This window comes from Hyperolius riggenbachi, chromosome 1 (genome assembly GCF_040937935.1).
Source record: "Hyperolius riggenbachi isolate aHypRig1 chromosome 1, aHypRig1.pri, whole genome shotgun sequence".
NCBI lineage: Eukaryota > Metazoa > Chordata > Amphibia > Anura > Hyperoliidae > Hyperolius > Hyperolius riggenbachi.
The window spans coordinates 412159662-412187194 of record NC_090646.1 but is presented as its reverse complement, the minus strand read 5'-3'; the positions used below and the strand labels follow the sequence as shown (position 1 = coordinate 412187194).

The 27533-nt window shown below is 43.8% G+C and overlaps 1 protein-coding gene across 2 annotated transcripts in view; it reads right to left on the bottom strand.

The window, feature by feature from the left end:
• The window catches only part of PGM5 (phosphoglucomutase 5), a 232757-nt gene extending 215660 nt beyond the window's left edge, over positions 1–17097 (bottom strand). Inside the window, exon 1 of one of the 2 annotated variants that reach the window (XM_068236008.1) lies at positions 16314–17097. In XM_068236008.1, the coding sequence (XP_068092109.1) occupies positions 16314–16571 (258 nt within the window). In that variant the 5' untranslated portion in view covers positions 16572–17097. Of the gene's footprint in view, positions 1–12004; positions 12044–16313 lie in introns of those variants that run through there. The other variant, XM_068236018.1, reaches the window with a different exon arrangement.
• Positions 17098–27533: the final 10436 nt, after the last annotated feature.

Sequence of the window (27533 nt, the reverse complement as noted above, 5' to 3'; positions counted from 1 at the left end):
AATGGCCAAAAACTGAAAAATAATGCATTTTTTAAATTTATTTCTTATTGTTCATGTTAAAATGCATTTAAGATAAAATAATTCTTGGCATACTGTACCTCCCAAAGAAAGCCAGCCTAATTGGTGGTGAGAAAACCAAGATATAGATCATTACGCTGTGATTAGTAGTAATTAAGTTATTGGCAAAAGAAAGGGAGGAGCGCTGACTGGTGAAAATTGCTCTGGTACACAAGGGGGAAAAACACTCAGTCATCAAGTGGTTAAAATGTACGACGACAATGTGATCATTGCTGCAATGCTTCCCTTTCCTTTACCCTAAATGCAATGCTTCAGCTGGCACAAAGGATCTTTTCAGGAGCTGGAAGGCTGTGTACAAACAAGGGGGTCTGTAGTCATAGGTGGCCCCAAGCACATATCTGCATGCATAGGCAGCCCCCAATATCCACCACCAATTATATTTGGCCTCCAATCTCATTTGACACCCACATAGGTTTCCCGGAATCATATTTTGCATTTTCACATGTGTAGTAAGTGCGAAATTAGGGATTATAATTATGGTTACAGGCGAAATTAATTAAGAATTTGTATAGTAATTGCAAACATTGATGTGAAATTACAATTATGCGAAATTCAAACTCAACACTAGAGAGGACCCAGAGCTGAACTTACTATCACCATATGGCTCCTCCTAGCAACAAAGTGCTGTATGTGCAAGCCTCATCCTACCCATATCACAAGCCACAGTCACCACATTCCCACATCAATATCCACAGCCTCTTGTACACGCATAATCTGATCATTTTTACTCATTGTCAATCTGGAGTAAATATTGGATGTTCGTACAAACCCTAAAGTAGGGTTCAGTAACAAGGAGGGATGGATCTGAGGAGGCCATGGCAGTAAAGGTCATGTTACTATTTCTACAACAATGTGTGAGGTAATTGAAAAAGGATTTGTGTTATTATTTTAGTTTATTTGAAAAGTAAGCTGGGAAAATAATGTGATTAAGGGGATGTGGGTCAGGTATTAAGTTTTATATTTTGGTGGGGTGTGTTATTAAATTAAATTGGAGTGGTGAAGCAATGCATTAAAAAAAAGTAATATACTATATAATAACATGCACAGGTGTATCAAATGAGGAATGGCTAGTCTTCACGGGTAGAGCTTGAGGTGTCATCTTTGAATCAGAATAATTTACTTCACCAAGCATGATTGGGTCATGCCTGGAATTGGGTTTGGTACATACATAGCTCAGTACATCATATATACAATATACAAAGCAAACCAATAACAATAAAAGTCCATGGAGATAAAACACCAAAGAGGTAGTGACACAATAGAGGTACAGAGCAGTTACAGTGCCTCACAGACAGATAACCATAACCTAAGGGGTGGGGGCACTGGTGGGGGGGAAATGCGTGAATGGAGTTCAAGAGGTTGACAGCAGTGGGGAAAAAAAGAGTTCCTGTGCCTTGCAATCCTGGCCAGATGTATACCTGGCCCTACAGAAAAAAACAAAAGCCAAAGGGTTCACCTTTGAGGACAGCACCAACCAGTTTATTGTATAAATAAGTATAATCTATAATGTAAGCCTGTATATATTAGTCAGAAAAAGAACACCGCAAGATTTCATCAGTATAAACTTTCCTTCACTCTTTGTACATTATTAGCTCGCTGTTGAAATGAATAAACTTTCCACAGAGACATATATGTAAACTATTCCACGAGACCAAACACAGAACAGTAACGTTAGGAAACAAGTTGCAGCTAATTTTTACTATGAATGATATTGTACTGCTTGGGTTTCCACCTTAACCCTTTAGAGCCACACAAGTATGAGCTACACAGCTTTTACCCTCAGTGCCTAAAGCTGTGCACACAAAGGTCATAAATGTCACCTGAGGCAATCTTTACTGATGGCTTATGGTGATTTTTGTGCCCAGATCAGTGTATAGAAAAGCTGATTGGTTCTCTGTTAAAGTGGACCTGAACTCAGAACTTCCTCTCTGCTCTAAAAGATACACAACTGCATAATAATATTTAAGGAAAAACATTTCTTTGTTACAGCTGATACAAATTCTAAAATAAATCCCCAGTGTTTCTACAGTACTTCTCGCTTTCATGGAAGCAGACAGATTGTTAACTTGCTGTGCTTTCAAATGAAATGAGCGTATCTGACTTATCTGCCATGGCAGCCAGCTGACCCAGGGGAGAGATCAAACTGCAACTTGTGATTAGACACAAATGAGGGGGAATAAGACAGGCTAAACTCTCTAAATACATACAGGGTGCATTTCTCTATGGTCCTTCTGTCTTATGCAAGAGTTCTGGTCCACTTTAACCACTTCAGCCCTCAGTCGTTTTCACTTTATGCATCCGAGCAATGTGCACCTCCCATTCATTAGCCTATAACTTTATCACTACTTATCACAATGAACTGATCTACATCTTGTTTTTCTGCCACCAATTAGGCTTTCTTTGGGTGGTACATTTTGCTAAGAGCCACCTTACTGTAAATGCATTTTAACAGTAAGAATAAGAAAAAAACGGAAACAATTCATTATTTCTTTCTCAGTTTTTTGGCCATTATAGTTTTAAAATAATACATGCTTCCATAATTAAAACCCACGTATTGTATTTGCCCATTTGTCCCGGTTATTACACCGTTTAAAATATGTCCCTATCACAATGTATGGCGACAATATTTTATTTGGAAATAAAAGTGCATTTTTTCCGTTTTGCACCCATCACTATTTACAAGCTTATAATAAAAAAAAGAGAAATATTTCATCTTTACATAGATATTTGAACAGGTTAGACCCTTAGGTAAATATTTATGTTTTTTTTTTAAATTGTAATGTTTTTGCTTTTTTTATTATTAAACATTTTATTTGGGTATTTTTGGGAGGGTGGGATGTAAATAGTAATTTTTTTAATGTAAATATATGTTAAATTTTTTTTTTTATTATTTTTTTTTATGTAGATGTAGTTTTACTTTTTGGCCACAAGATGGCAACCTTAGGCTTCCGAGAGAAGCTGTTGCTTTTTCTGCGGGGGAGAGAAATCAGTAATCGGGCACCATAGCCCGATTCATTGATTCCTGGGCTAACGATCTGCAGCCAGGAGCGCGCATTCACGCGCGCGATCGGCTGCGGGAGCGCACATGGCCTCCTGGACGTAGCTCTACGTCCAGGAGGAGAAAGTGGTTAAAGCAAACTTGTAATGAAAATAGACTTAGGAGATAATGCATTGTATGTGTAGTACAGGTAAGAAATAGAACATTTGTAGCAAAGAAAAGAGTATCATATTGTTTTCCAGTACAGGAAGAAAAACATCTGATTTCACCTATGCAAAAGAGCTTCTCTGAGCTATTCGAACCACTGCGTCAAATACAGTCCTGTTGTCAGGCTCTGCCTCTGCTGGGGACATCTCTGTGAATATGCTCATGAACTTCCTCTCTTCACCAGCAGATGTCAGTATGAACTAATCTTGAATCATGATGTTTCTCTGCCTGCCAGCAGAGGGCTCACTCCTCCAGAACTTGTACTTCTCTACAGACTATTGTTGGGAGGAGATTTGGATGATCACCTGATGTCTTTGCACAAGGATATAAGCCAAGCCTGAGCACTACTCCAGTGCTAGCTCATCGTATCTGTGACCTGGCCCTCCTAGCCTGAGTTACCGGCCCTTGTAGCTTGTGTTCTGTTTATCCTGTATTCTTGCTATCCTGCGTATGATCTCTAGCCTTGCTCTTGACGATTCTTTGTCTAGCGACTACATTGTATGGTTTTATATCCTGGTTCATGTCTTGCCTGTATGACTGCCCGTTAGCTTGCTCCTTGTGCACTGTGAATTATCTCCTGTATATATTTGTAAATATTTACTGTGTATATTTAACCAGGTTCCGAGGGTCTGTGTGCACACAGTAGTATATATACACTGGGTTGCTCTGCATTACTCCTTATGCAGGGAGATCTATTTGTATATACTCTGGATGGCATGTGTATGTCAATCTAAATACATTTGCCTGCAGAGTTATTATCTTGTATATATGTCTGACTATCTTTGCATTTATTGCCATTGCTGTGCATGAGATTTATCATTGCATGTATTGCCATTGCTGTGCATGAGATTAATGTACATTGCCGGTCATGTTCCTTTATGTTCTTAGTTAATAAACTCTCATTATTCATTTACTCCTTGTCTCAGTACTTCAGTAATTTCCTGAACAGTGACATTTCCATTTGGTTGCAGCATTCATGCATTGCTCATAAAGTGTCTTATGCTGGATATGCAATGCATAATTTGTATGCAACCCTTACACCTGTTTCCTGAAGCACGTAAACAGCCAAGAAGCAATGAGAGACAGCCTAAGATAAGGTTTTACTTCAGGAAAGTTCAAAGGGTCATTATTTCTGCTTTGTTTTAGCGATTAAAAGACAGACTGTGAAAGTATGATGCAATGTTATAATACAAAGCTATATAATAAAAATATGATATTCTTTTCTGTCTACCAATGTTCTATTCATTTGTACTACACATACAATTCATTATATCATACGTTTGTTTTTTGTTTTGTTTTTTTGCTTCAGGTTTGCTTTAAGCAGTCCATTTTGTCCAATAGTGAGGAGGGGTGGTGGTCGGGACCAGGGGCGTAACTAGAAGTCCCTGGGCCCCCCTGCAAGAATTTAAGCGGGCCCCCCCACCCTGGGGCCTGCTCATGGCTGTTTTGGGGGGGCAGGAGGGGTCGCAGCATGAGGGGAGAGCTTTGCACATCAGCGGGGAGGGGGGACAGTCCCCCCTCCCTCACCTCGGGCTCTCCCCTCCTGCATATATCTAAGTGTCAGCAGCAGCGGCAGCAGCGGCGGCAGCAGCTATAATTACCTCCATACACCACCAGAGGTCTCCAATCTGCAAGGGCTTCTCCGATCTGCAAGGGCTTCACATTACTTCCTGTTTTAACAGGAAGTAATGTGAAGTCCTTGCAGATCGGCAACCTCCGTGATGAATGGAGGTAATTATAGCTGCTGCCGCCGCCGCTGTTGACACTTAGATATATGCAGGAGGGGAGCGCAGAGGGGAGAGCCCAAGGTGAGGGAGGGGGGGGACTGTACCCCCTCCCCGCTGATGTGCAAAGCTCTACCCTCATGCTGTGACCCCTCCTGCCCCCCCAAAACGGCCATGAGCGGGCCCCAGGGGGCCCCAGGCCCCCCCACGGTGGCAGGGGCTGCTTCCCCTATTGTTACGCCAGTGGTCGGGACAAAAGGAGATTTTCTGCTGCAGGTTGCAGCAGAAACTAGAGTAGTAGTTGGCCAAGGAGCATCTAACTCAGTATGTCTTTGGAAGGAAGGCCATCGATGTCAGGGGTACCTGTACTTACAACAGATTTTCTTCCAAAACAATCACAAATTCACAAATGACTGTTTAACATGATGAAAATGTGTGAGTGTAGACAACTTTAGCCTTTGACAGGTTCTTAGCTATCCGATTTTAAATATCACTTATTTTATTTTCAGTACTTTTTTCCTTGTTGGGTGCTTGGAGTGAAGAGAATACCAGCAATTTTACTTAAAAGATACATTTATAGGAAAAAAGCTCGGGAAGAGGCTGTACTAATACACAATGATACGCACCATCTCACAACTACTCAGAAATTCAGAAAGCAATTTGTTTTGAAGGAACATTTAGCTACTGAAGATATAACTTGCAAGCCACATTCACAGTGTAAAGTCGCTATAACGGGTTGCGGTATGGTAACCACCCATTAGCAGTAGCAGGAAAGCATACTGTTCATTGACTGTATGCTTCACTCTACCAGACACAACACATGGATAACATGCAGCACCACTGTCCTGATCCATTACATTGCATTCCTGCTATCAAAGGGAACTCAATGCAATGACCACTGTGAAAGTGCTCATTAGGTGTCAGTGATCATCGACAGACAACGCAGGATATATTCTTTAAACAAGTGAATAACTTGATGGAGTGAAATCACCATTCTTATGGAACTGTGGCAGGCATTTTCTGTAGGTTGTCTAATCCATAAACATACGAGTCATAGTTTTTTCGATGCTAAATCCATTCCCCAGAACTCTCACAAATGACATGTGTACAATATATTAATATATGGAGAGTACAAAATTTGAACAGTGGAAAATACAGTATACTTATTACTGCTGTCCTAAAAATATCTATGCCAGATTAGATTAGGGCCCATATGCAGGTCACTTTTTCTCCCGAGTTTTCTCCTAAGAGATAATTTTTTATTGAAAATGTACAAAAAGTACGTGAAAAAGTCCTGCAAAAAAATATTCTGAATATTTTCTTGCTTGTTTGTGATTTAAAAGACATTTTATTGACAAGTTGTGAAAATGTCATCTTGGAGAAAACTTAGAAGAAAAAGTGAATTGCATATGGGTCTATGTCTTTTTGTCATCTTTATTTGCAGCAGGTTCCACAAATTCATTGCTAAAGTTTTGGTTAGCATTTCAGCTCTGGCATACTTTAATGAAGGTGTCTTTGAGCAGAGACAATGAAACAGTAAAAACGTAAAAACTAGATTTAAATATAAAATAAAATGGTGTAATAGCTAAAAACAAAACAAAAACATAAAAAAAAATCATTTTTAGGAGAAGGAGGATAGATACAGTTGTTTTCCTCATCAGTTTATTTTCACCTCAGATCTCCTTTAAAGTGAATGGGAGCCGCATTTAAAAAAAAAAATGAAGCAAATACTTACCTAAGGAGAGGGAAGGCTCTGGGTCGTATAGAGCCTTCCATCTCCTCTCTCGGTGCCCTCTATCCTGTGCTGGCTCCCCCCCCCCCCCCCCCGTTTCAATCCCCCGCTGAAAGGGTATTTGGAAGTCTTCGGGAGCCGTGTCCTCCCGAAGGCGTGCAGCTCCATACTGCACAGGTGTGAGCGTGCAAGAGAGCGTGCTTGCGCAGGTGCGGTACAGGGCCGCCCTTCTTCAGGAGCACTCGGGCTCCCTGAAGACTTCTGAGGCCTCCTTCGGCCGGGTAAAGCAGTATTTGACTAAATTAGTCAAATACTGATACCGGGCAAGCCAGCACTGGGAATGAGGGGACCAGGAGAGGAGCCGGAAGGCTCTATAGGACCCAGAGCCTTCCCTCTCCTTGGATAAATATCTGTCTCATTTTTTTAAATGCGGTTCCCATTCACTTTAAGTATTCCAATGTGTTTCTAATACATGCTGGCAAAAGTGTCAAAGTTTGCTGCCAATTAATGGATTAATGCAGGTGCCGAAAATAAGGTAACAAAGGCTCTTGCCTGTGCAGTTAATTACTCCCTCAGGAAAAGGAAAGTTTCTAAACAGTCTGCTTTCAACAGAAAGGATACAGATCTGATTCACCACTTTTTCTCCGAGGTTATATTTTTACACCTCATCAATAAATTGCCTTTTCAGAATCAGAATCCTAGGTGATATTTTCATGGCTTGTTAATTAAATGCCTTTTAACCTGCCAGCAAGCAAGAAAATACTCCAAACAATTTTGATACCACTTTAACTAATTCTTGATGCTTTTTCAATTGCAAAGTGCTGAAAATTTATTTTAAAATGAACATGAACAATTATCTCCTAGGAGAAAACTCTGGAGAAAAAGCGAATTGCATATGGGCCAATTTGTTAATCAATTTTTTTCTGTTATCAAAGTGGTTAAATGCTGACTTTACCTACACATTCCTATGGAATAAATTTCAGGAAATCCTAGGTTATCATTTCTTGGTTTCCCCACCTTTCTACCAGACTGAGAAAGAACTAGCTCTTAGCTGGTGGAAATGCCCTGATGTAAAGCATGGTAAACACATTGCGCAAGAGGACGCATATATTTCCTTTAACTAGTTTACATTTCTGAAAGGTTTAGATAATGCCAGATTAAAACTTGTTTTTATGTTTCACTTTACTTCCACTGCAAACAGTACTTATTTGTCATGTATACATACTGTTTTTATGCAGGTCTCCTAACAGTGGCGTAGCTAAGGAGCTGTGGGCCCTGATGCAAGTTTTACAATAGGGCCCTCCAAGCACTCTATACATAATCAATTATACAACGCACAAAACCTGCCAATGGCAACTACAGTGTCTGAGGGCAAGAAGGGGATGGGGAACAGCTTGTTAATGATTACTACTATTCAAAGTATCTATAAAGTGATTATTATGAGCACAGGACCAATAGAGAGCTAATTCTGCAGTTGAGGGAGGGCCCCTTGGGGCCCCTCTGGCTCAAGGGCCCGATGCGGTCGCTACCTCTGCAACACCTATTGCTACGCCCCGGTCTCCTAAGGATAATAGTATTATCTCAACAACATACAGACAGTTGATGGATATTAAATGCAAGGAGAAAACAATACGCAGGGTAGATGATAAGATTTGGAGGCAGACTAGGAGGTTTGAGTTAAGGAGAAAAGTTGGAAAAGGAAATTACAACTATAGCAAATATATCTTAATTCATGCTTATTAAAGAAACCATAATTAACCTATTCATGTAGTGGTATTATGCTCCGACCAACTATAATAAGAATGTTTCTGTCTGTTCTGAATGTTTGCTTTAGGGATGTGGTGACATTAGCACCTCAAGGCACATTTTGTGGGATTGTAGGATAGTTGAGCAATTTCAGGAAAGGTGGGTGGCTTAATGAAGAAGGTCTTTACACTCTGTGTTAAAAAGGATAATGCTCAAGCAAGCTTTACTATAGGTTCCAAACCTGGAAATTCCCATCATTTATACAGCTTTATACATTTGGCTGCCAACTGGATCTTGGTGTACAGTTGGAAGAAAAATGCAATTCAGTTCAGTTATTTGAAAATGTAATATGATGAACAGTCAGGGATCTTGAATCAAGTACACAAATAGCTAGTATTAATGGGAAGCTTAAGTGAAATAAAAAAAAATAAAAAACGTTTTGAACTTACCTGAGGCTTCTTCCAGCCCCCTGGACTCGTACTGTGCCTACAACAACCTCCTGATCCACTCCGGGCAGCAGCCACGATCCCTGCAAAGCTGGCCTTTCATTGCCAGTCGGTGGCTACTACAACATGCGAGGCCCCGAGCCTTGCACACCCTGATTGCACACCCGCCTCTGGGAGCTTTCTGCATGTACCTTTTAGTAATATAGGCATACTGCGCATGCGCAGAATGCTCCCGGTGGTGGGAGAGCGACCAGGGTGCTCGCAGCTTGGGGCCGCACAGGCTCAGTAGCCGCTGTCTGGCGGCAACAGGCCAACTTTGCGGGGATCGCCGCTGCTGGCCAGAGGGGAGCAGGAGGACGACGTGGGCACTGTATGAGTCCTCGAGGATGGAAGAAGCCCCACATAAAAAGTGTTTGGCTGGATAACGAAATGGTTCGGATGGATAACAAAATCTGATAACGATAAACATCATTGTCAAACTTGGTTAACGATAAATACTATTGTAATTACAGACAGGAAATAATAATGAAAAGATATTAACGTTAAAAATCATTACCTAATTCAACAATACAGCTTAACCCAACCCTACTCTCACGCAGAACCCTCCCCTGATGGTGCCTAAAACTAACCACTCCCCTGGTGGCACCTAACCCTAGTTACCCCCCCGGTGGTGCCTAACCCTAACCCCCCCCCCCCAGTGGTACCTAACCCTAACCACTCCCCTGGTGGTGCCTAAAACTAATCGCTACCCGGGTGGTGCCTAACCCTAACCACTCCATCTGCAGAAACACCCTTTTACACATAGAAACGCTAATATCTTTCATAACGTAAAATCTGTACATACAAACAAAATAATAAGACAAAAACTATAACGTTGCGAGCTTCTAAAACGATAGCTACTTCAAAAACTGTAATGTTCTAAGGTTGTTAACGATATTTTTGCGGCGCCCTTTTTTCTGCTTTTTTTTCCGTATTAATTTTATTTATTTATTGTATTTATAAAGCGCCAACATATTACGCAGCGCTGGACCTTTTAGTAAGGATAATTGCATTAAAGTTTATGGCGGCGTCCTTTTCATCCACCCTCGTCCTGTGCCCTTTTTTCCTGCTACCCTAATTTTATTCATTTTTTTAAATTACCGTACACTGCATTTTAAAGACTAGCAATAGTCTAGCATATGCAAATATATATGCATAATCATGTAAAATTAAGAGATAAGTGCAAGGTGGGAATTATCAAAGCAAATTAAAGAGGTCTGCATTATTTTGGATTGCTTAGCTTTTTATGTATAAGATAAAAAGGCATGTCATTATTTTTAATTGGGTGTGTTACTAAATTAGTGCAGGTTTTGAAAATGAATAAGAAAGCCTCCCTCCTGATCGCTGATAGCTAATTATTCATGTAGGAAAAAAAAATTCTAGACAGTCCACCTTCAACAGGTTCTATAATTGAAAAGAGGAGCTACACAAGCTACAGTAGCTGCAAGCTGTAATGTTGTTAAAAAGTATCTTTCCAATAAAGCCCTGGTTCAGTCTCTCATCTTTTTAGGTGATAGTGAATTTGCATTCAGATTCAATGCACTTTGTTTTCTGTATCTTACATACGTACTTTTTACAGAAAAAGACACATATTATGACCTAATTCTTGAACGCAACAGTCCCTGAGGCTATATAATTGCAGTGGTATATAGCCTAAACACGTGTAACAATTAAAGGAAACCCAAGGTGAGAGGGATATGGAGGCTGCCATATTTATTTCCTTGTGGCCTGGTAGCCCTGTTGAGTCAAAACCCTGGAACAAGCATATTGCTAATGCAGTAAAACCTGACTCATCTGAGTCAGCCTACCTGATCTGCTGCATGCTTGTTCAGAGTCTATGGCTAAAAGTATTAGAGACACAGGATAAGGAGGACAGCGAGGTAACTGGTATTGTTTAAAAGTAAATCAATATGGCAACCTCCCTATCCATCTCCCTTCGGGTTCCCTTTAACCACTGTACCCCCTGCGGTACGGATTTCTCTGTCCCTTTTTCCACCCTTATAAAACCAAGGGGCGGAGAAATCCGTACCTCCCGCGCTACTGCCGCTGTCCACGCTCCCGCCGCTCGTGCACGCCGCCGCCCGCTCGCCCGGAGATCAATGAATGGGAAAATCCATTCCCGTTAGTTGATCTAAGCCCCCGCAATGATCTTCTGCTTCTACGAGAAACAGCGCGATCATTCTGATTTTCCCAGCCTCATAGTGCTTCCTTTAACGTCCTTCCGGACGCTTACAGGTCGCATGAACAAAGACTCACTGTGGCCATCTTGTGGCCAAATAGTAAAACTACACCCTAAAGCATTTTACATTCAATACAAGTACATTAGTTTTACACAATAAATTAACTCATTACCTCCCACACTCCCCAATTTTTTTTTTGTAATTAATAAAATTAAAACCATAAATAGTTACCTTAGGGACTGAACTTTTTAAATATTTATGTCATGAGGGTATAACACTGTTACTTTATAAACTGGGCTTGTAATTAGGGATGGATGCAAAACTGAAAAAAATGCACCTTTATTTCCAAATAAAATATTGGCGCCAAACATTGTGATAGGGACATAATTTAAACGGTTTTATAACCGGGACAAATGGGCAAATGCATTTCATGGGTTTTAATTACAGTAGCATGCATTATTTAAAAACTATAATGGCCGAAAACTGAAAAATATATGGAATTTCCCTTAAAAAGACAGGCAGTAAGGATGTTTGCAGATATTTGACAGCCAAAACTATCACTAAGGGCAGTCATATGTTTGTACAGGCTTCACTTGCCTTCTGTGCCTATCAAAGTATCGGTGACAAGCTTTGTCTTTGCACATGGCAGGGAGCCTCTTGCTTCTCTTCCTTCTCTACTTGCCATAGGGATTTACATACAGGTCACCCAAGCAAAGTGTGCATGAATTGTCCCTCTCAGCTTGCAGAGAGATCACAAACAGTTGTTTCAGTAAGCAATACTTTACTGCTTGTATCGGGAACTGGTGCATTCAAGTTTTATTTTCATTAAAAAAAAGGATAAAAGTTGTACTTACAAGATGCAAATGTTTTTCAAGCATATCTCCCATACAGGGTAATTAGAAGTCCCTTCTCCTCTCTCCGATTCCCGTTGCTGTGGCCAATAGCAGTGGTGTCCCAGTGTTACTCAGACTGTCGGGGCGGGGTGGAGTGGAAGGGGCCTCATCCACAGTGCCTGCAGCATCATAATGATGAGAGGAGAAGGGACTTCTAATTACCCTGTATGGGAGATATGCTTGAAAAACATTTGCATCTTGTAAGTGCAACTTTTATCCTTTTTTCATGAAAATAAAACATTAATGCACCATTAGAGCGCTCCTCTTTTATCTTGTTTTTTTAGCACACTTGACCCACGAGTTGTGGAGCTTGCTAATTGGTGACATTTATTGCAGTATTATCTCCTGGATCCTTCACTGTGTTGGAGCGCTGTTATATCATTTTTGGGGCATTAGTAAATCAAGCCCTGTGTGTCAAGGTTTTAGTTTAAAGTGACACTGAAGTGAATCAAAACTTATGATATAATAACAACAATAATAATCCTACCTAATAAAACCCCTTTTTCCCTGCATCCTCCCCCTGTGTCCATGCCTTTTCGCACTGTGTATGCACGGCACGTGGCGGTTGTTAGAGCAGCAGAAGGAAGGGGCCAGGGGGGGGGGGGGGGGGGGCGTGTGCAGGCACGGTGCGCACTGACATGCGGCGGTGATCACCAGGCCGGGAAGGGGGTTGTGAGGGAGGCCTAGAGCACATTATGGTAACGGGCTTAGATCTACTAGTAATACTAATAATTTTATAGCACCTCTCTCCCTGAAAATTAAATTAATATTATGTGTAGTATGGATAATTAATAGAACATTAGTAGCAAACAAGAGATTCTCATATTTTTTATTTCAGTACTATAGTTTTTTTGTTTGTTTGTTTGTTTTTAAAACATTGCATCATTGTTTAATATTTGCAATTACAAACTACACTCTGTATTTTAAATTATGAAACAGAGCAGAGCTAATGAACCTTTGAACTCTCCTGCAGTAAAACCTTATCTGAAGCTGCCTCTCACTGTTTCTTTGATGTATAAGTGCTTCAGAAATTTGGACTGTCTAAGACCCAAGTTGGGTCAGAGAGCTCAGAGAAGCTCTTTTCCATAGATAACAACTGAAGTTTCTTAACTCTTTTTGGACTGGAAACAATATGATAATCTTTTCTTGGCTACTGATGTTCTATTTCTTAGCTGCACTACACATACAATTCATTCTATCATAAATGCATTTTCACTTCAGATTCCCTTTAAACTAAAACTTCAGAAAGTGTTTTGCAGTTCTTGCTGTAATAGGCAATTTTTTGCAGGTGTTTCCAGCCTTTGTGTTGTTTTAAAGATAACCACCATTTCTGGAACACTACATCGAGCAAACCTGAACTGAAAATGAACTGAAGACACAAGCAGCTGTATACTCCTAAATGAGATTCTTAGAATCTCTGTTTTATTTTGTCTTTAAAAGCTAAAAAGTGGATTTAATTTTTTTTTTATTGTTCCATGACCACAATCTATGAACTGCTGTACTTTTTTCTATTCCCTGCACTCAAAAGTTGTTCTCTGCAGGCATGAGGTTTATTGTCAGTTGCATACCTGAATGCTTAACCCTTACAGTAAGGAAACGAAAAAAAGGAGCACAGGCTGGTTCCATGCATGATTGGCACTGTACATACATATAGCGCAAATCGGGAAACTGAAAGTGTTCATACATTATGAGGAAAAAAACAAAGTCATAGTTTATCCAGTGGAAATTGAATGTCACAACACTCAGTAGATTTGGGGGAGGAGCAGTGAATAAGTGAATCATACTAAGCTCTCCAGTTCCTGGTTCTCTGCATCACATAATGCAATATAACCCCAATGAAGTGGGAAGTAAATCTTAGTAGTACAATGCCCATGGCAGGCCACAAGTTACAGATGTCATTGCTCTTCGATGCCCAGTGAAACTTCATAGAGTTATTCACAGAACAATTAGACATTTCTACAGTCATGTCAGATGTTAGATGGAACAGCATGCTCTCCTGTGCTTTATTTGCCTTCCACAACCAGGAAGATTATTCCAAGAGTTATCTGACCCAGTTCTGTATCATGTCTGAAGAAGAAAGCTTTCAAGAAAACCACCTACAGATAGTCATGGAAAGTTTTACCTAAAGCAGCTTTTGTTATTGTGTTTATGGATCTTCTCCACAACTACCACCAGATCAAACCTTGTATATAAGCTCTTCAGTGAACTCCAGCCCAAGAGATCATTGGTAAAAAAAATGCCTGATGTAATTAAATGCTGCATGCTAATACCAATGGTATGTATCTGACATGCTTCTGAGCGCTATGATGCTGAGCTAAACTATGTAAAAGAAGGATTATCTATTGCTGGTAATACTCATGTATCCTGGTCCTGTCCAGCCACTCCTTATCTGATCATCAGAAAAACTTGTATATGCATTTGCAAAACCAAAAACAAGGAAATAATTCGCACAGAAAAGACATTGGCTTACAAAGCAACAATGACAGAGTAGGATGGGATAATAACTAATTATAAGGGTGAGAACACAAATTAAATATGGTGGTCAGGACACAGTGGCGTAACTAAGTAGCTAGGGGCCCCAGTGCACATTTTACATTGGGCCCCTCTCAAGCAATTGATATGGAGCACCAAAATTTGCCCAAAACAGCTGCAGTGACAGAGTTGTAAGCAGAAAGAGAACAGTTAGCTAATGATAACTGCTATTCAAAGCACATATAGAGGTGATCATTTCCAGCATAGAACCAATGAAGAGCTAATGCAGTAGTTGAAGGAGGCCCTTGATTGGCCCCTTTGGCCCAGGGGCACCAGTACGGTCACTACTTTTGCATGTATTGCTACACCACTGTCAGGACAGGAGACAATGTGAAGGCCAGCTCCAAACATTTTTACTTTTGTGGTTATAAGACGGCATCTACTTTATGATTTATGGCTGTCTGCACCCTGATCAATGGGACAGATTAGACAAACAAGGGCGGGTCGGGCACAGGCAGAATAAAAAAAAACATTATATGGGAAGAGTAAGAACCTGTTAGTTTCTATTTGATGCCCCTCACTGTACAGGGGACCAATCAGGAGTCAGTAGGACAGGAAGTGAGGGATAATGTTCCCAAGAGGGACACTAGCAAGGTTGCCAACCTCTTCTACTCCTTGTGCACTCAAGAATTAAATAACAAACAAACTGAATCCCTTTAAATGGTTGGGATCTAAAAGGAATTACAATATATGTGCGTATACCAGCATGCAGCATAAACAATTTGCTCCTTGATACATTCAGGATAGCCATAGCAAAAATAAATGGTTTGCAAAAAGCTCTAATTTGAGGCAATGCATCAAATTTCATATCACAGGAAAAAAAATAGTGAGAAATAAACCCAACTTGCTCTGGATTACCGTGCACTGGAGAACATTCTTTACCTTATTCAGGCTAGATTCACTCTAGCGTTGGCACCAGCATTTCCATGTGTCCCTGTTGCAGGGTGAGTGATGGGGAAACACCAACAAAAATGAAGACACAGGAATTCAGTTGGAGTGGTCAGACTAGCAATGGATGTTGTCATTTGGTCAGCATCACATTCAGCTGATGCTACTTAACGCAACTTTTGGCCATTTCATGGGTGTCCCATAGTGATTTCTCTTTGGGAACCATGCAACATGAACACTGCACTACTGCCACACTTTACAGTGTAGTGGACTGTAACGGAACCGACGAGAACGGATGCGAACAGATCAAATGGTGACCAATCGATCCGTTCACACTGGTCTGTTAGAACGGACCGAAGTTTGGGTCTGGAGCGATTTTTATGGACCGATGGATGTGTCACACTGACCACGCGCTAATCGAGGGTCACGGATGAAAAACTGATGCCTTTAAAAACTGATCTGTTCCATGGATCAGTTTTCCATCCATGCCAGTGTGAACCAAGCCTAAACACCAGAGTCCAGCGAGCAGCAAAGACGATGCAACGTTCATTCCCAATGTTTTTTCAACACATGTGTGAACCTAGGCCTAACCCTCCTGATAGCTAATGCAGAATATTGTAAACGCAATGTCATTGTAAGTCTATGAATCATAGATCTTTATACTGCTCACCAACACACAAGCAAAACGAATACAATCCCAATAGTGAAAACATTATAAAAAAGGAAAATTTCCCAAACTAATCTTAAGCACAGCATGCTTGCATTTGTAGTTTCACATCATATGTCAAGATAAGTGTGCTGTGTTGAGATTCTCTAGCATATACAGCAAACAATCTGCACTCATTCTTACCCCATTAGCTGCTGCCATCTGCACAATGACCTCTGTGGCTGTCTTACTGAAGTACCTGCCATCGCTGCCCACCACCATGGTACAGCCTTGGCGGTCCCGCAGGTCTATGGATGACAGAACACTCTGGATGAAGTTCTGGAGGTAGTTCCTTTTACTCTCAAACACTTGTGTTGGCTTTCTAAATCCATTGCTGCCTGGCTTCTGGTCATCATAGGGGACAGTCTGAACTGTGACTACAGGAATAGGATTTATTTCCATGGTCAAAACTCCCTTCCAAGGTCTCCCTGGCTTCTTCTCACTACCCCACTGCTGTAAAGCGGACAAACAGCGCACCAACTTTCAGAAGAATATATAGGGTGATCCCAGGAGATAGGGGGAATTCAGCTCCTCCCTGCCAAAGCTTCCACTGCAGTAAACGGTTTCCTCTGAACTCCTGATAGTCCTGGAAATCTCAGTCTTCAAGTTTGTCAAGTGTTTCCTCTTGTCACTATCTGTCAGTACATTAAAAATCCAGCAGCACACACAGTTGTGAGTGAGAGAATCACTTTGTTTAGGCTGAAAGAAGCAGAAGATCCAATTTGTCTTCTATCTTTCCTTTGAACTGCAGTGGAAACTTACATGTGTCAGACTGTAGATCTGCAGTGGAGTCTCCTGTACATGTGTCAGACTGTAGATCACTGAGTGATGATGAGAAGCCTCTCTGCAGCCCCCTCTGCAGTTACTCTACCTCCTCCCAAGCCTTATCATGATTCCCTCTAGGTCTCCCTCCCTCTTATGAATCATGTGCCTATACAATACATAACAAATGGAAGTCTTTGAACAAGGACAGGGGTTTGCCCAAAAAACTGGGAGGGTTAAACCTTGCAATCAACAGAAGCCTCTGCCAAAAATAGCCCAGCGAATAAAATGAAGCTGAGAATTGTTGTCCTTTGACTGTGTAACTGGATGCTGTTTTGTGTGCTCAAACATTTGTTCAGGGGGATCAAGCCCTGTCAGCCTCTATGCAGAGCATATTTCACACACCAGAGTACTGGACAACTGTGTGAGACCGATTCATGTTCAACATAGTAAAACAATGTGTGTGAATGGCATCGTTCATATCATTCAAAAACATATTTTTACATTGATTCTCTAAGTATCATGTCCCATCAGTTATTGATTTATGCAGTGCCATCATCTTCCATTCAGCAATATGACTCACCATAATAAAAATGTATAGTGTATTTATGCACTGCACATCTGTACCTTGTACAGTAGATATACTGAAAGAGGGACTGTAACGACATACAGTAGACCCCAATAAATTATTCAGGATACCAACTTCATAGCTCCCAACTTTCTTTAGGAGGGACAGTCGCTCTTTGGGAACCAAATCCCTCTTTCTTACTTATTTGTCCCTCTTTTAGGACTTATGAACAGATCTGTGTTACTATATGTATTTTTCTACAGAAAATGTGATTGACTGTAAACTTTATTCCTATCAATTAAATTGATAAATATGAAGAAAAACAAATGGTGATAGAAAGGACCAGGTAGTTTGAGTGCTAAAACTACATATTTTGCTTCTGAACTCTTTGAGATATGCATGACAAGGGTTATGGTGGGGGCGTGGGTAGAGATGTGACAGGGGTGTGTCTTAAGACTCATACACACGTACCACAATCTGTCCAACTATCTTCCAAACTTGTCTGTTGGGGGCGTGTGACTGTGTATGGCTGGCAAACAACCAGATGACCAACTGATAACAGGTTGTTTGCCAGATCCAACCGGTGGATTAACCTGCACAACTATCATGCAGGTTGGACTATGAGTACAAGTCTTTTGAACACATTTTTTGCTTTTGAATGTGGACATGTTGTGCAGTTTGTCATTGTATTTAAATGAGTTGGTTGTTTAGTTGGTTGGCATGTGTGTGTATTTACTTGTCAGGTAAACAACTTGATGTATGGTTGCTCAGATTGTTCAGTTGATTGTGCATTAAGTTGGACGTGTGTATGAGCCTTAAAAGTGTCCCTTTTTCTTATCTCAAAAAGTTGAGAGGTATGCAAAGTTTACCTTAATTGCCCTGGTTTCAGCATCAGAAACACTTACAATATCTATATATTGTTGTATATTGCTATATGCAGCCCTCCCTCCCAGCAATGTCAAGCATAGGCTGATTAGCTACGCACCCTTTAACTCCCAGTGCACTTTGGGGGACCAGGTGTTTTTTCTATTCAGCTCAGCTCATCCTGCCTTGACCAAGAGACAAATCTCTTTCTGATAAACTCTGATTAGAGAGAGATCTGTTGGCTGCCCCTATAATGCAGGCCAATACACGATCGATTTCAAAGTCTCTCAGGAATCAGCCGCGTCCGCCGCCCCCCTAGCATATAAAATGTACCCCCTGTGTGTGCTTTTATACATTACCTGTCCTGTGTTGCCTACTGCGCGGTGCTCGTCCATCTCTGGGACCCCTGCTCTTCCATTAGCGGACCAGTACACATGTGATATACACTGGCTGCAGGTATACTGCTGATGAAAAAACGGCAGATAATGTATAAATGCACACACAGGCTACATTTATACAATGGGAGAACAGCACCGGGGGTTTTGTCGCTCGTCCCGATACTGCCCGCCGTCACCTCCACACACCCAATCGACCACAATGGCCTGACATCTTGTAGAATGTTAGCCTGATCGACCATGACGGCCTGACATCTTGCAGCATGTCCGATTGATACATGTGACCAATTTTGGCCCAAAATTGGTTGTATCGTCGATCAAGCATGCTCTTGGCAGCACCGATTCTCATCCAATTGAATAATATTTATGGATGGTCGATCAGCCGCCAAGTCGAGTAGCGTATTGGCCAACTTTAGTTTACATAGTAAAGTAGGTGATCAATGAATGACAATGATGTTTATGATAATGACAATTATAGGGTGCCATCATAACTAAAACCCCTCTAATAACTCCCCCCCCCCCCCCCAAAAAAAAACTGCTTTAATAGCTTGTTCTGCAGTACCCTGCTCACCTCACCACTCTCTGCTGCACTTTATATAATGTAGCAAGGAGTGCAGCCTTCTCCTCTCCCTGATGCCTGTCATGCTGCAAGCTAAAACTGCACAGCTACTGCCTAGTTTGTGCTCTGCCTAGTCTTTGGGAGCTACAAACTAGCATAAATCAGTGGGATCTACCAGTAGGTGCTGGATACCAGCCTGCCATGGAAGGAAGGAGGCCACACACTACACTAAAGTACGGTAAGGCCAGCATAGGGTGGGAAGATTAACACAGCAGTGTTGAACTAGTCCCCACAAGTCCTGCTATATCTATATGCAATTCACATAGTACAAACAAGATATAGGCAATTCACAGGCACATAGCAAACCTACAATTAAGTGAATATGGGTGACTGCTGTACATGGAAGTGGAAGGCTGTGGTACATGGACAGAAGTGGACAAGGTCATTTAGCAGTTGGGGGCCTCCTGATTTACTCTCGATTATGGGAACACCAGTGAGTGCCATAAACATGTTGTCTGCCTATGATTGATGAGAAGATAAAGGCAGCCTGTGATTGTCAGGGAGACAGAGACTGCCTATGATTGCTGAGAAGATAAAGGCTGCCTGTGATTGCCAGGGAGATGGAGGCTGCGTGTGATCACCAGAAGATGAAGGGCTTGTTAGGGAAATGGGGGCTCCCCGTGATTGTCTGGAAGAGGGAGGCTACCCATGATTCCTGGAGAGATTGCCTGTGATTGCTGTGGAAATGGAGGATACCCTTGATTGCTGGGGAGTTTGAGGCTTCCCTTGATTGCCAGGAAGATGGAGGCTGCCCAAGATTACCGAGGAAATAGATGCTGCTCGTGATTGTCACGGGTAATGGAGGCTGCCCATGATTGCTGGAGGGGATGAAGGCTGACCGTGATTGCTGGGGAAATGGAGGCTGACCATGATTGCTGGGGAGAAAGAGGCTGCCCATGATTGAGGGGGAGATGGATGCTGCACATGATTGTCAGGGAAATGGAGGCTGCACATGATTGTCAGGGAAATGGAGGCTGCACATGATTGTGTGCATCGTGGGGCGGGGGGGGGGGGGATTGCCAGGGAGAAGGAGGTTGCCTGTAATTGCCAGGAGTTGGAAGCTGCCCGTGATTGCCGGGGAGATGGTGGCTCCCTGTCGTTCTGGGGAGATGGAGGCAGCCTGTGATTCCCACCTGCTGCACATCATACAGTGCTTCTCCCGTTTGTCAGAAAATTACACAAAGAGTGCAGTCTCCATCAATCCCACCTTTTCCACCAATGTCCAATCACTGAGGACATCATTTTTTTTTTATATATTTTAAATTCAATTCAATCTGGATTACCCACTTCTATTTCAATTGCATTACTTACAGCAAATTATGCTAAATCATTATTAATAGTAATAATAAATATAATTACTGATTGTCAATAAAAATCACTTTGCCTCTGAGTCTACTTAATAGCATGCTTGTGATTTCTTCTATTTGCTGCGTGCTGATGCACAATGCTAAGTCAGTTGAATAATATTTGTCATTTTCGTGTACGTTGCACATGATTAGTTAAAGAATCCCCAGGAGAAAGCTCAGGGTACAATGTAGCATCTTATAATGCGTGCTAGTGTTGGGCGAACAGTGTTCGCCACTGTTCGGGTTCTGCAGAACATCACCCTGTTCGGGTGATGTTCGAGTTCGGCCGAACACCTGATGGTGTTCGGCCAAACTGTTCGGCCATATGGCCGAACTAAGAGCGCATGGCCGAACGTTACCCGAATGTTCGGCTAGCGCTGTGATTGGCCGAACGGGTTACGTGGTTCGGACCCGAACGCGCTCTGATTGGCCGAACGGGTCACGTGGTTCGGGTAAATAAATACCCGATCCACGTCATTTCTCCGCCATTTGTCTGTGGGTTTAGCTTTGGGTAGGCAGGCAGGGTAGTTCTCTCTCCAGCCAGGCTAGCCAGGGTCCCCCGGTCATTGTGTCGCTGCTGGGAATAGTAGTACACCGCTCAGCCACAGTATATAGCATTGTGTTTACTGCCACTCTGTGTGTCTGCTGGGAACAGTAGTACACCGCTCACCCTGTATAGCATTGTGCTCTGTGTCGCTGCTGGGAATAGTAGTACACCGCTCAGCCACACTATATAGCATTGTGTTTACTGCCACTCTGTGTGTCTGCTGGGAACAGTAGTACACCGCTCACCCTGTATAGCATTGTGCTCTGTGTCGCTGCTGGGAATAGTAGTACACCGCTCAGCCACACTATATAGCATTGTATTTACTGCCACTCTGTGTGTCTGCTGGGAACAGTAGTACACCGCTCACCCTGTAAAGCATTGTGCTCTGTGTCGCTGCTGGGAATAGTAGTACACCGCTCACCCACACTATATAGCATTGTGTTTACTGCCACTATGTGTCTCTGCTGGGAACAGTAGTACACCGCTCACCCACCACTGTATAGCATTGTGTTTACTGCCACTCTGTGTCTCTGCTGGGAACAGTAGTACACCGCTCACCCTGTATAGCATTGTGCTCTGTGTCGCTGCTGGGAATAGTAGTACACCGCTCAGCCACACTATATAGCATTGTGTTTACTGTCACTCTGTGTCGCTGCTGGGAACAGTAGTACATCGCTCACCCACCACTGTATAGCATTGTGTTTACTGCCACTCTGTGTCTCTGCTGGGAACAGTAGTACACCGCTCACCTACCACTGTATAGCATTGTGCTCTGTGTCGCTGCTGGGAACAGTAGTACACCGCTCAGCCACACTATATAGCATTGTGTTTACTGCCACTCTGTGTCTCTGCTGGGAACAGTAGTACACCGCTCACCCACCACTGTATAGCATTGTGTTTACTGCCACTCTGTGTCTCTGCTGGGAACAGTATTACACCGCTCACCCACCACTGTATAGCATTGTGCTCTGTGTCGCTGCTGGGAACAGTAGTACACCGCTCAGCCACACTATATAGCATTGTGTTTACTGCCACTATGTGTCTCTGCTGGGAACAGTAGTACATCGCTCACCCACCACTGTATAGCATTGTGTTTACTGCCACTCTGTGTCTCTGCTGGGAACAGTAGTACACCGCTCACCCACCACTGTATAGCATTGTGCTCTGTGTCGCTGCTGGGAATAGTAGTACACCGCTCACCCACCACTGTATAGCATTGTGCTCTGTGTCGCTGCTGGGAACAGTAATACACCACTCAGCCACACTATATAGCATTGTGTTTACTGCCACTCTGTGTCTCTGCTGGGAACAGTAGTACATCGCTCACCCACCACTGTATAGCATTGTGTTTACTGCCACTCTGTGTCTCTGCTGGGAACAGTAGTACACCGACACCCACCACTGTATAGCATTGTGCTCTGTGTCGCTGCTGGGAACAGTAGTACACCGCTCAGCCACTCTATATAGCATTGTGTTTACTGCCACTCTGTGTCTCTGCTGGGAACAGTAGTACATCGCTCACCCACCACTGTATAGCATTGTGTTTACTGCCACTCTGTGTCTCTGCTGGGAACAGTAGTACACCGCTCACCCACCACTGTATAGCATTGTGCTCTGTGTCGCTGCTGGGAATAGTAGTACACCGCTCACCCACCACTGTATAGCATTGTGCTCTGTGTCGCTGCTGGGAATAGTAGTACACTGCTCACCCACCACTGTATAGCATTGTGCTCTGTGTCGCTGCTGGGAATAGTAGTACACCGCTCACCCACCACTGTATAGCATTGTGCTCTGTGTCGCTGCTGGGAATAGTAGTACACCGCTCACCCACCACTGTATAGTATTGTGCTCTGTGTCGCTGCTGGGAATAGTAGTACACCGCTCACCCGCCACTGTTTAGCATTTCTGTACTGCCACTGTACTGCTGCCAGTCAGCGTGTACTTTAAGGATAAGTGAAATGAAGAAGAAATCCTGTGAAAGAGGGAGGGGCAAGGGAAGAGGTGTTCCCCCTGACGGTTCACGTACAGGCCACAGTGGAGCACCGAAGAAAACCCACTCAATACCGCCCATGTTGTCCAGGAAATCAACCCTCACAAATCCAAAAGAACAGGACCAGATAATTAATTGGATGACCTCTCAAGCGTCCAGCAGTGGGTTAAGCAGCACCAGCACATCACGCATGAGGTCCGAGTCCTCAGCCAGTTACAAGGAGCCAGTGGGCACAAAGCTGACACAACTGGCAGCGACACCACGCACACAACTGCCAAATAACCAGTCCGAAGAATTTCCTCAGGACACAATAGGGTATTCGCAGGAGCTATTCCCAGCCCAACAAACTTCCACCTTTCAAAGGTCAATGGAACAGCCAGAAATTTTGTGCCCGGATTCACAATTATTGACTGTGGGAAATGCACCGCGCACTGAAATGCCAGGCGAGTCCAAGGAGGACTTTGAAACCCAAATCCCAGAGCAAGTTGGGCAGGAGGGGTTTCAATTGCAGGAGGTCGGGCGCGAAGATCTTGAAGACGACGTTGGAGTGTGCTGCGCAGAGGTTGTTGTGGGGAGCTCTACTCCACGGCGGCGGCCCACAATCACATATGACGAGTTTGAGGAGATGGAAGAGGAGGAGGGTATGGACAATGTTGACAGAGACCCAGATTTTGTATGTGAAGGAGAACATCGCCGTCGTACCAGCAGCACAGATGAGTCTGTTGAAGAACCCACTGCTGCACGAGTTCGCCTTGTGCCACAAGGTAGGCGGCGCGAAATTTCAGGCACCACAAGCGTGGAAGTTCAAGTGAGCCGCAAAACAGGCGCAAACAGAAATCGCCAGCAAGGCAGGTGCTCCAAAGTCTGGCCTTTCTTTGAAGACTGCAGTGAGGATGGTACCATGGTGATTTGCAAGGTGTGCAAGACCCGCCTGAGCAGGGGGAAACATATTAACAACCTCTCCACCACCAGCATGACCCGCCACATGGTATCCAAACATCCCACTCTGTGGCCGCCAGGACAGGGTACCAGCAGCAACACTGCCTCCCTTGGGGTCACCAGACTCACCACCAGACCCTCCTCAGCAGCAGCAGTAGCCCAGCCATTGCGTGGTTCACAACAACATTCACAAACATCAGACGACGCTGACACTGTCACTTTCCAGAATAGTGCTCTTGAGGTCTCCCAGTCATCAAACACAACAACCAACAGCCGTTCAGTGTGCAGCCCTACGGTTCAGTTGTCTGTCTCGGAGATGCTTGAGCGCAAGAGGAAATTGCCAGCAAATGACCCCCGGGCCGTGGCAGTAACAGCCAGCATAGCCAAGCTTCTGGCCTGCGAAATGCTGCCATATCGAGTGGTGGAGACAAACAGCTTCAGGGGAATGATGTCAGTGGCCATCCCACGTTACGTGGTTCCCAGCCGCTACCACTTTGCACGCTCTGCAGTGCCTGAGTTGCATGAGCACGTGGTCAGCAAAATAACCCGAAGCTTGAAGAATGCCGTTGCCTGCAAGGTTCACCTCACCACTGACACCTGGACGAGTGCGTTCGGCCAAGGTCGATACATCTCCCTTACCGCGCACTGGGTGAACCTTGTGGAGCCCGGCAGCGATTCCTCACCTGCTACGGCGCGGGTGTTGCCCACGCCGCAAACAGCTGCACCGCCGTCCCTTCCACTGGATAACAACAGCAGCACCTACCTCTCTGACTCCTTCTCCTCCAACGCATCTCAAAGCTGTACCTCATCCGGAAACGCTAACCCAGCAGCAGTAGGATCGTGGAAGCAATGCAGCACAGCTGTTGGCATGCGTCAGCAAGCGTTGCTGAAGCTGATCTGCCTTGGGGATAAGCAGCACACAGGGGAGGAAATTTGGAGGGGAATAAAGGAACAGACGGATTTGTGGCTGGCACCGCTGGACCTGAAACCGGGCATGGTTGTGTGTGATAATGGGAGTAATCTCATTCGCGCTTTAAGGTTGGCTAAGCTGACACACATCCCTTGCCTGGTGCACGTGATGAACCTAGTAGTTCAGCAGTTCCTGAGGACATACCCAGGCGTGGCCGATCTTCTGTTGAAGGTGCGACGAGTGGCCAAACATTGTAGAAATTCCAGTACTGCTTCGGGGGCACTCGCCAAGATGCAGGAGCGCTTCAATCTCCCCCACCATCACTTGCTGTGTGATGTCCCTACGCGCTGGAATTCTACGCTGCACATGCTAGCCCGCTTTTGCGAGCAAAAGAGTGCAGTGGTCCAGTACATGACGGCGCAGTACCGAGGCGCATCCGGACACCTGCCAAGCTTCTGTGGATCCGATTGGGCCAACATGTTGGACCTCTGCCAAGTCCTCCAAAATTTTGAGCAATCCACGTTGCTTGTGAGCAGTGACAACTCTTCAGTCAGCAATAACAAACCACTGCTGTGTTTACTGAAGAAGTCAATGTTGAAAATCAAGGACACAGCTGTCATGATGCAACTGGGGGAATCTGAAGGAGAAAACGATCAGCGTGATGGTACCAACATCAGGCCATCTGCCTCAGGAAACGCTGGCCCCAGCAGCTATGACGAAGAAGAGGAGGAACAGCTGGAGTTGGAGCAGGAATTTCATGCCACCACTGACGAGGGCCAGAGCGGTGCACGTTGGACTTCCACAATTCAGCGCGAATGGTCAGCAGAAGCAGACCAGGAAGAAGGTGACGACTATGATGCAGCACAACAACTATCACAACGCTCACAAGAGGATGAGGAGGATTCTGGCAGGACTCTGGCACACATGGCTCAATTCATGCTAGACTGCATTGAACGCGACCCACGCATTGTGCGCATTCTGGACAACACCAATTACTGGGTTTATACCCTTCTGGATATATATATCCACAACCAACTACAGCGCTTAAGATCCTATTGGACCCAACCACAAAAAGCTGACTGCATGCAACAGGAACTATGGGGTTACCACAATGTAGAGTCACCTATAAGGGAAAACAAAGTTCAAAGTCTGTCTATGTGAGGATTGATAGATCAATATGATCAAATAATGTCCATCAATATGATATATTCCAGCGTCCTAAGAACAATACATGTATGTGCACATATATAGGTGCGCTTCTGCCAAAGAATGAGTTGTTTCTTCACATAAATGCCTTAATATCAGATCAGCGCTTCCTATAACAATCTGTTGGTCTGCTACACCTCCACCGATATCACCCTGTGAGATCCTCACTCACCAACGGTAGAGGGCCTGGATTACAAAGGCCAAAGACGCTTTTGGGGCATTAATGGGTTCCCCTCACCCTCGATCCTCCTTATCCTCTTTCCCACCAGCAGCTTCTTCAAAGGTTAGACTGGATACTTGCTTCACACAATGTACCTCAATGAATAATGATAAAACCTCATTGCGCAGCTTGTTAAAAACAACAGTACTTTATTGGGCTATTGCACTCACGTTTAGGAGGTGTTTCAGAAAGCTTTTGGAGTACATAAACGTGAGTGCAATAGCCCAATAAAGTACTGTTGTTTTTAACAAGCTGCGCAATGAGGTTTTATCATTATTCATTGAGGTACATTGTGTGAAGCAAGTATCCAGTCTAACCTTTGAAGAAGCTGCTGGTGGGAAAGAGGATAGGAGGATCGAGGGTGAGGGGAACCCATTAATGCCCCAAAAGTGTCATATGGCCTATGTAATCCAGGCCCTCTACCGTTGGTGAGTAAGGATCTCACAGGGTGATATCGGTGGAGGTGTAGCAGACCAACAGATTGTTATAGGAAGCGCTGATCTGATATTAAGGCATTTATACCCTTCTGGATCCACGGTACAAACACAATGTTCCAAAACTGCTTGAAGAAAGAGTCAGACAGGTCAAAATGGAAGAATACCAGCAGGCCCTTGTGGAGACTTTAGAGAGGAGATTGACATCCTCCCCCTCCTCTAGCCAGTTGTACCCCGACAGACTGACTTCCGCAAACCCAGGACGACCAGGAGGGCAGCAAACAACTAGAGTTGGGCCGAACGGTTCGCCGGCGAACGTGGTTCGCGCGAACTTAGGTGGTGCCGCACGCGAACGTTTTGCGGAAGTTCAGTTCGCCCCATAATGCACCTGAGGGTCAACTTTGACCCTCTACATCACAGTCAGCAGGCCCAGTGTAGCCAATTAGGCTACACTAGCCCCTGGAGCCCCCCCCCCCCCCCCCCTTATATAAGGCAGGCAGCGGCGGCCATTACGGCCACTCGTGTGCCTGCATTAGAGAGAGTAGGGCGAGCTGCTGTCTGTCT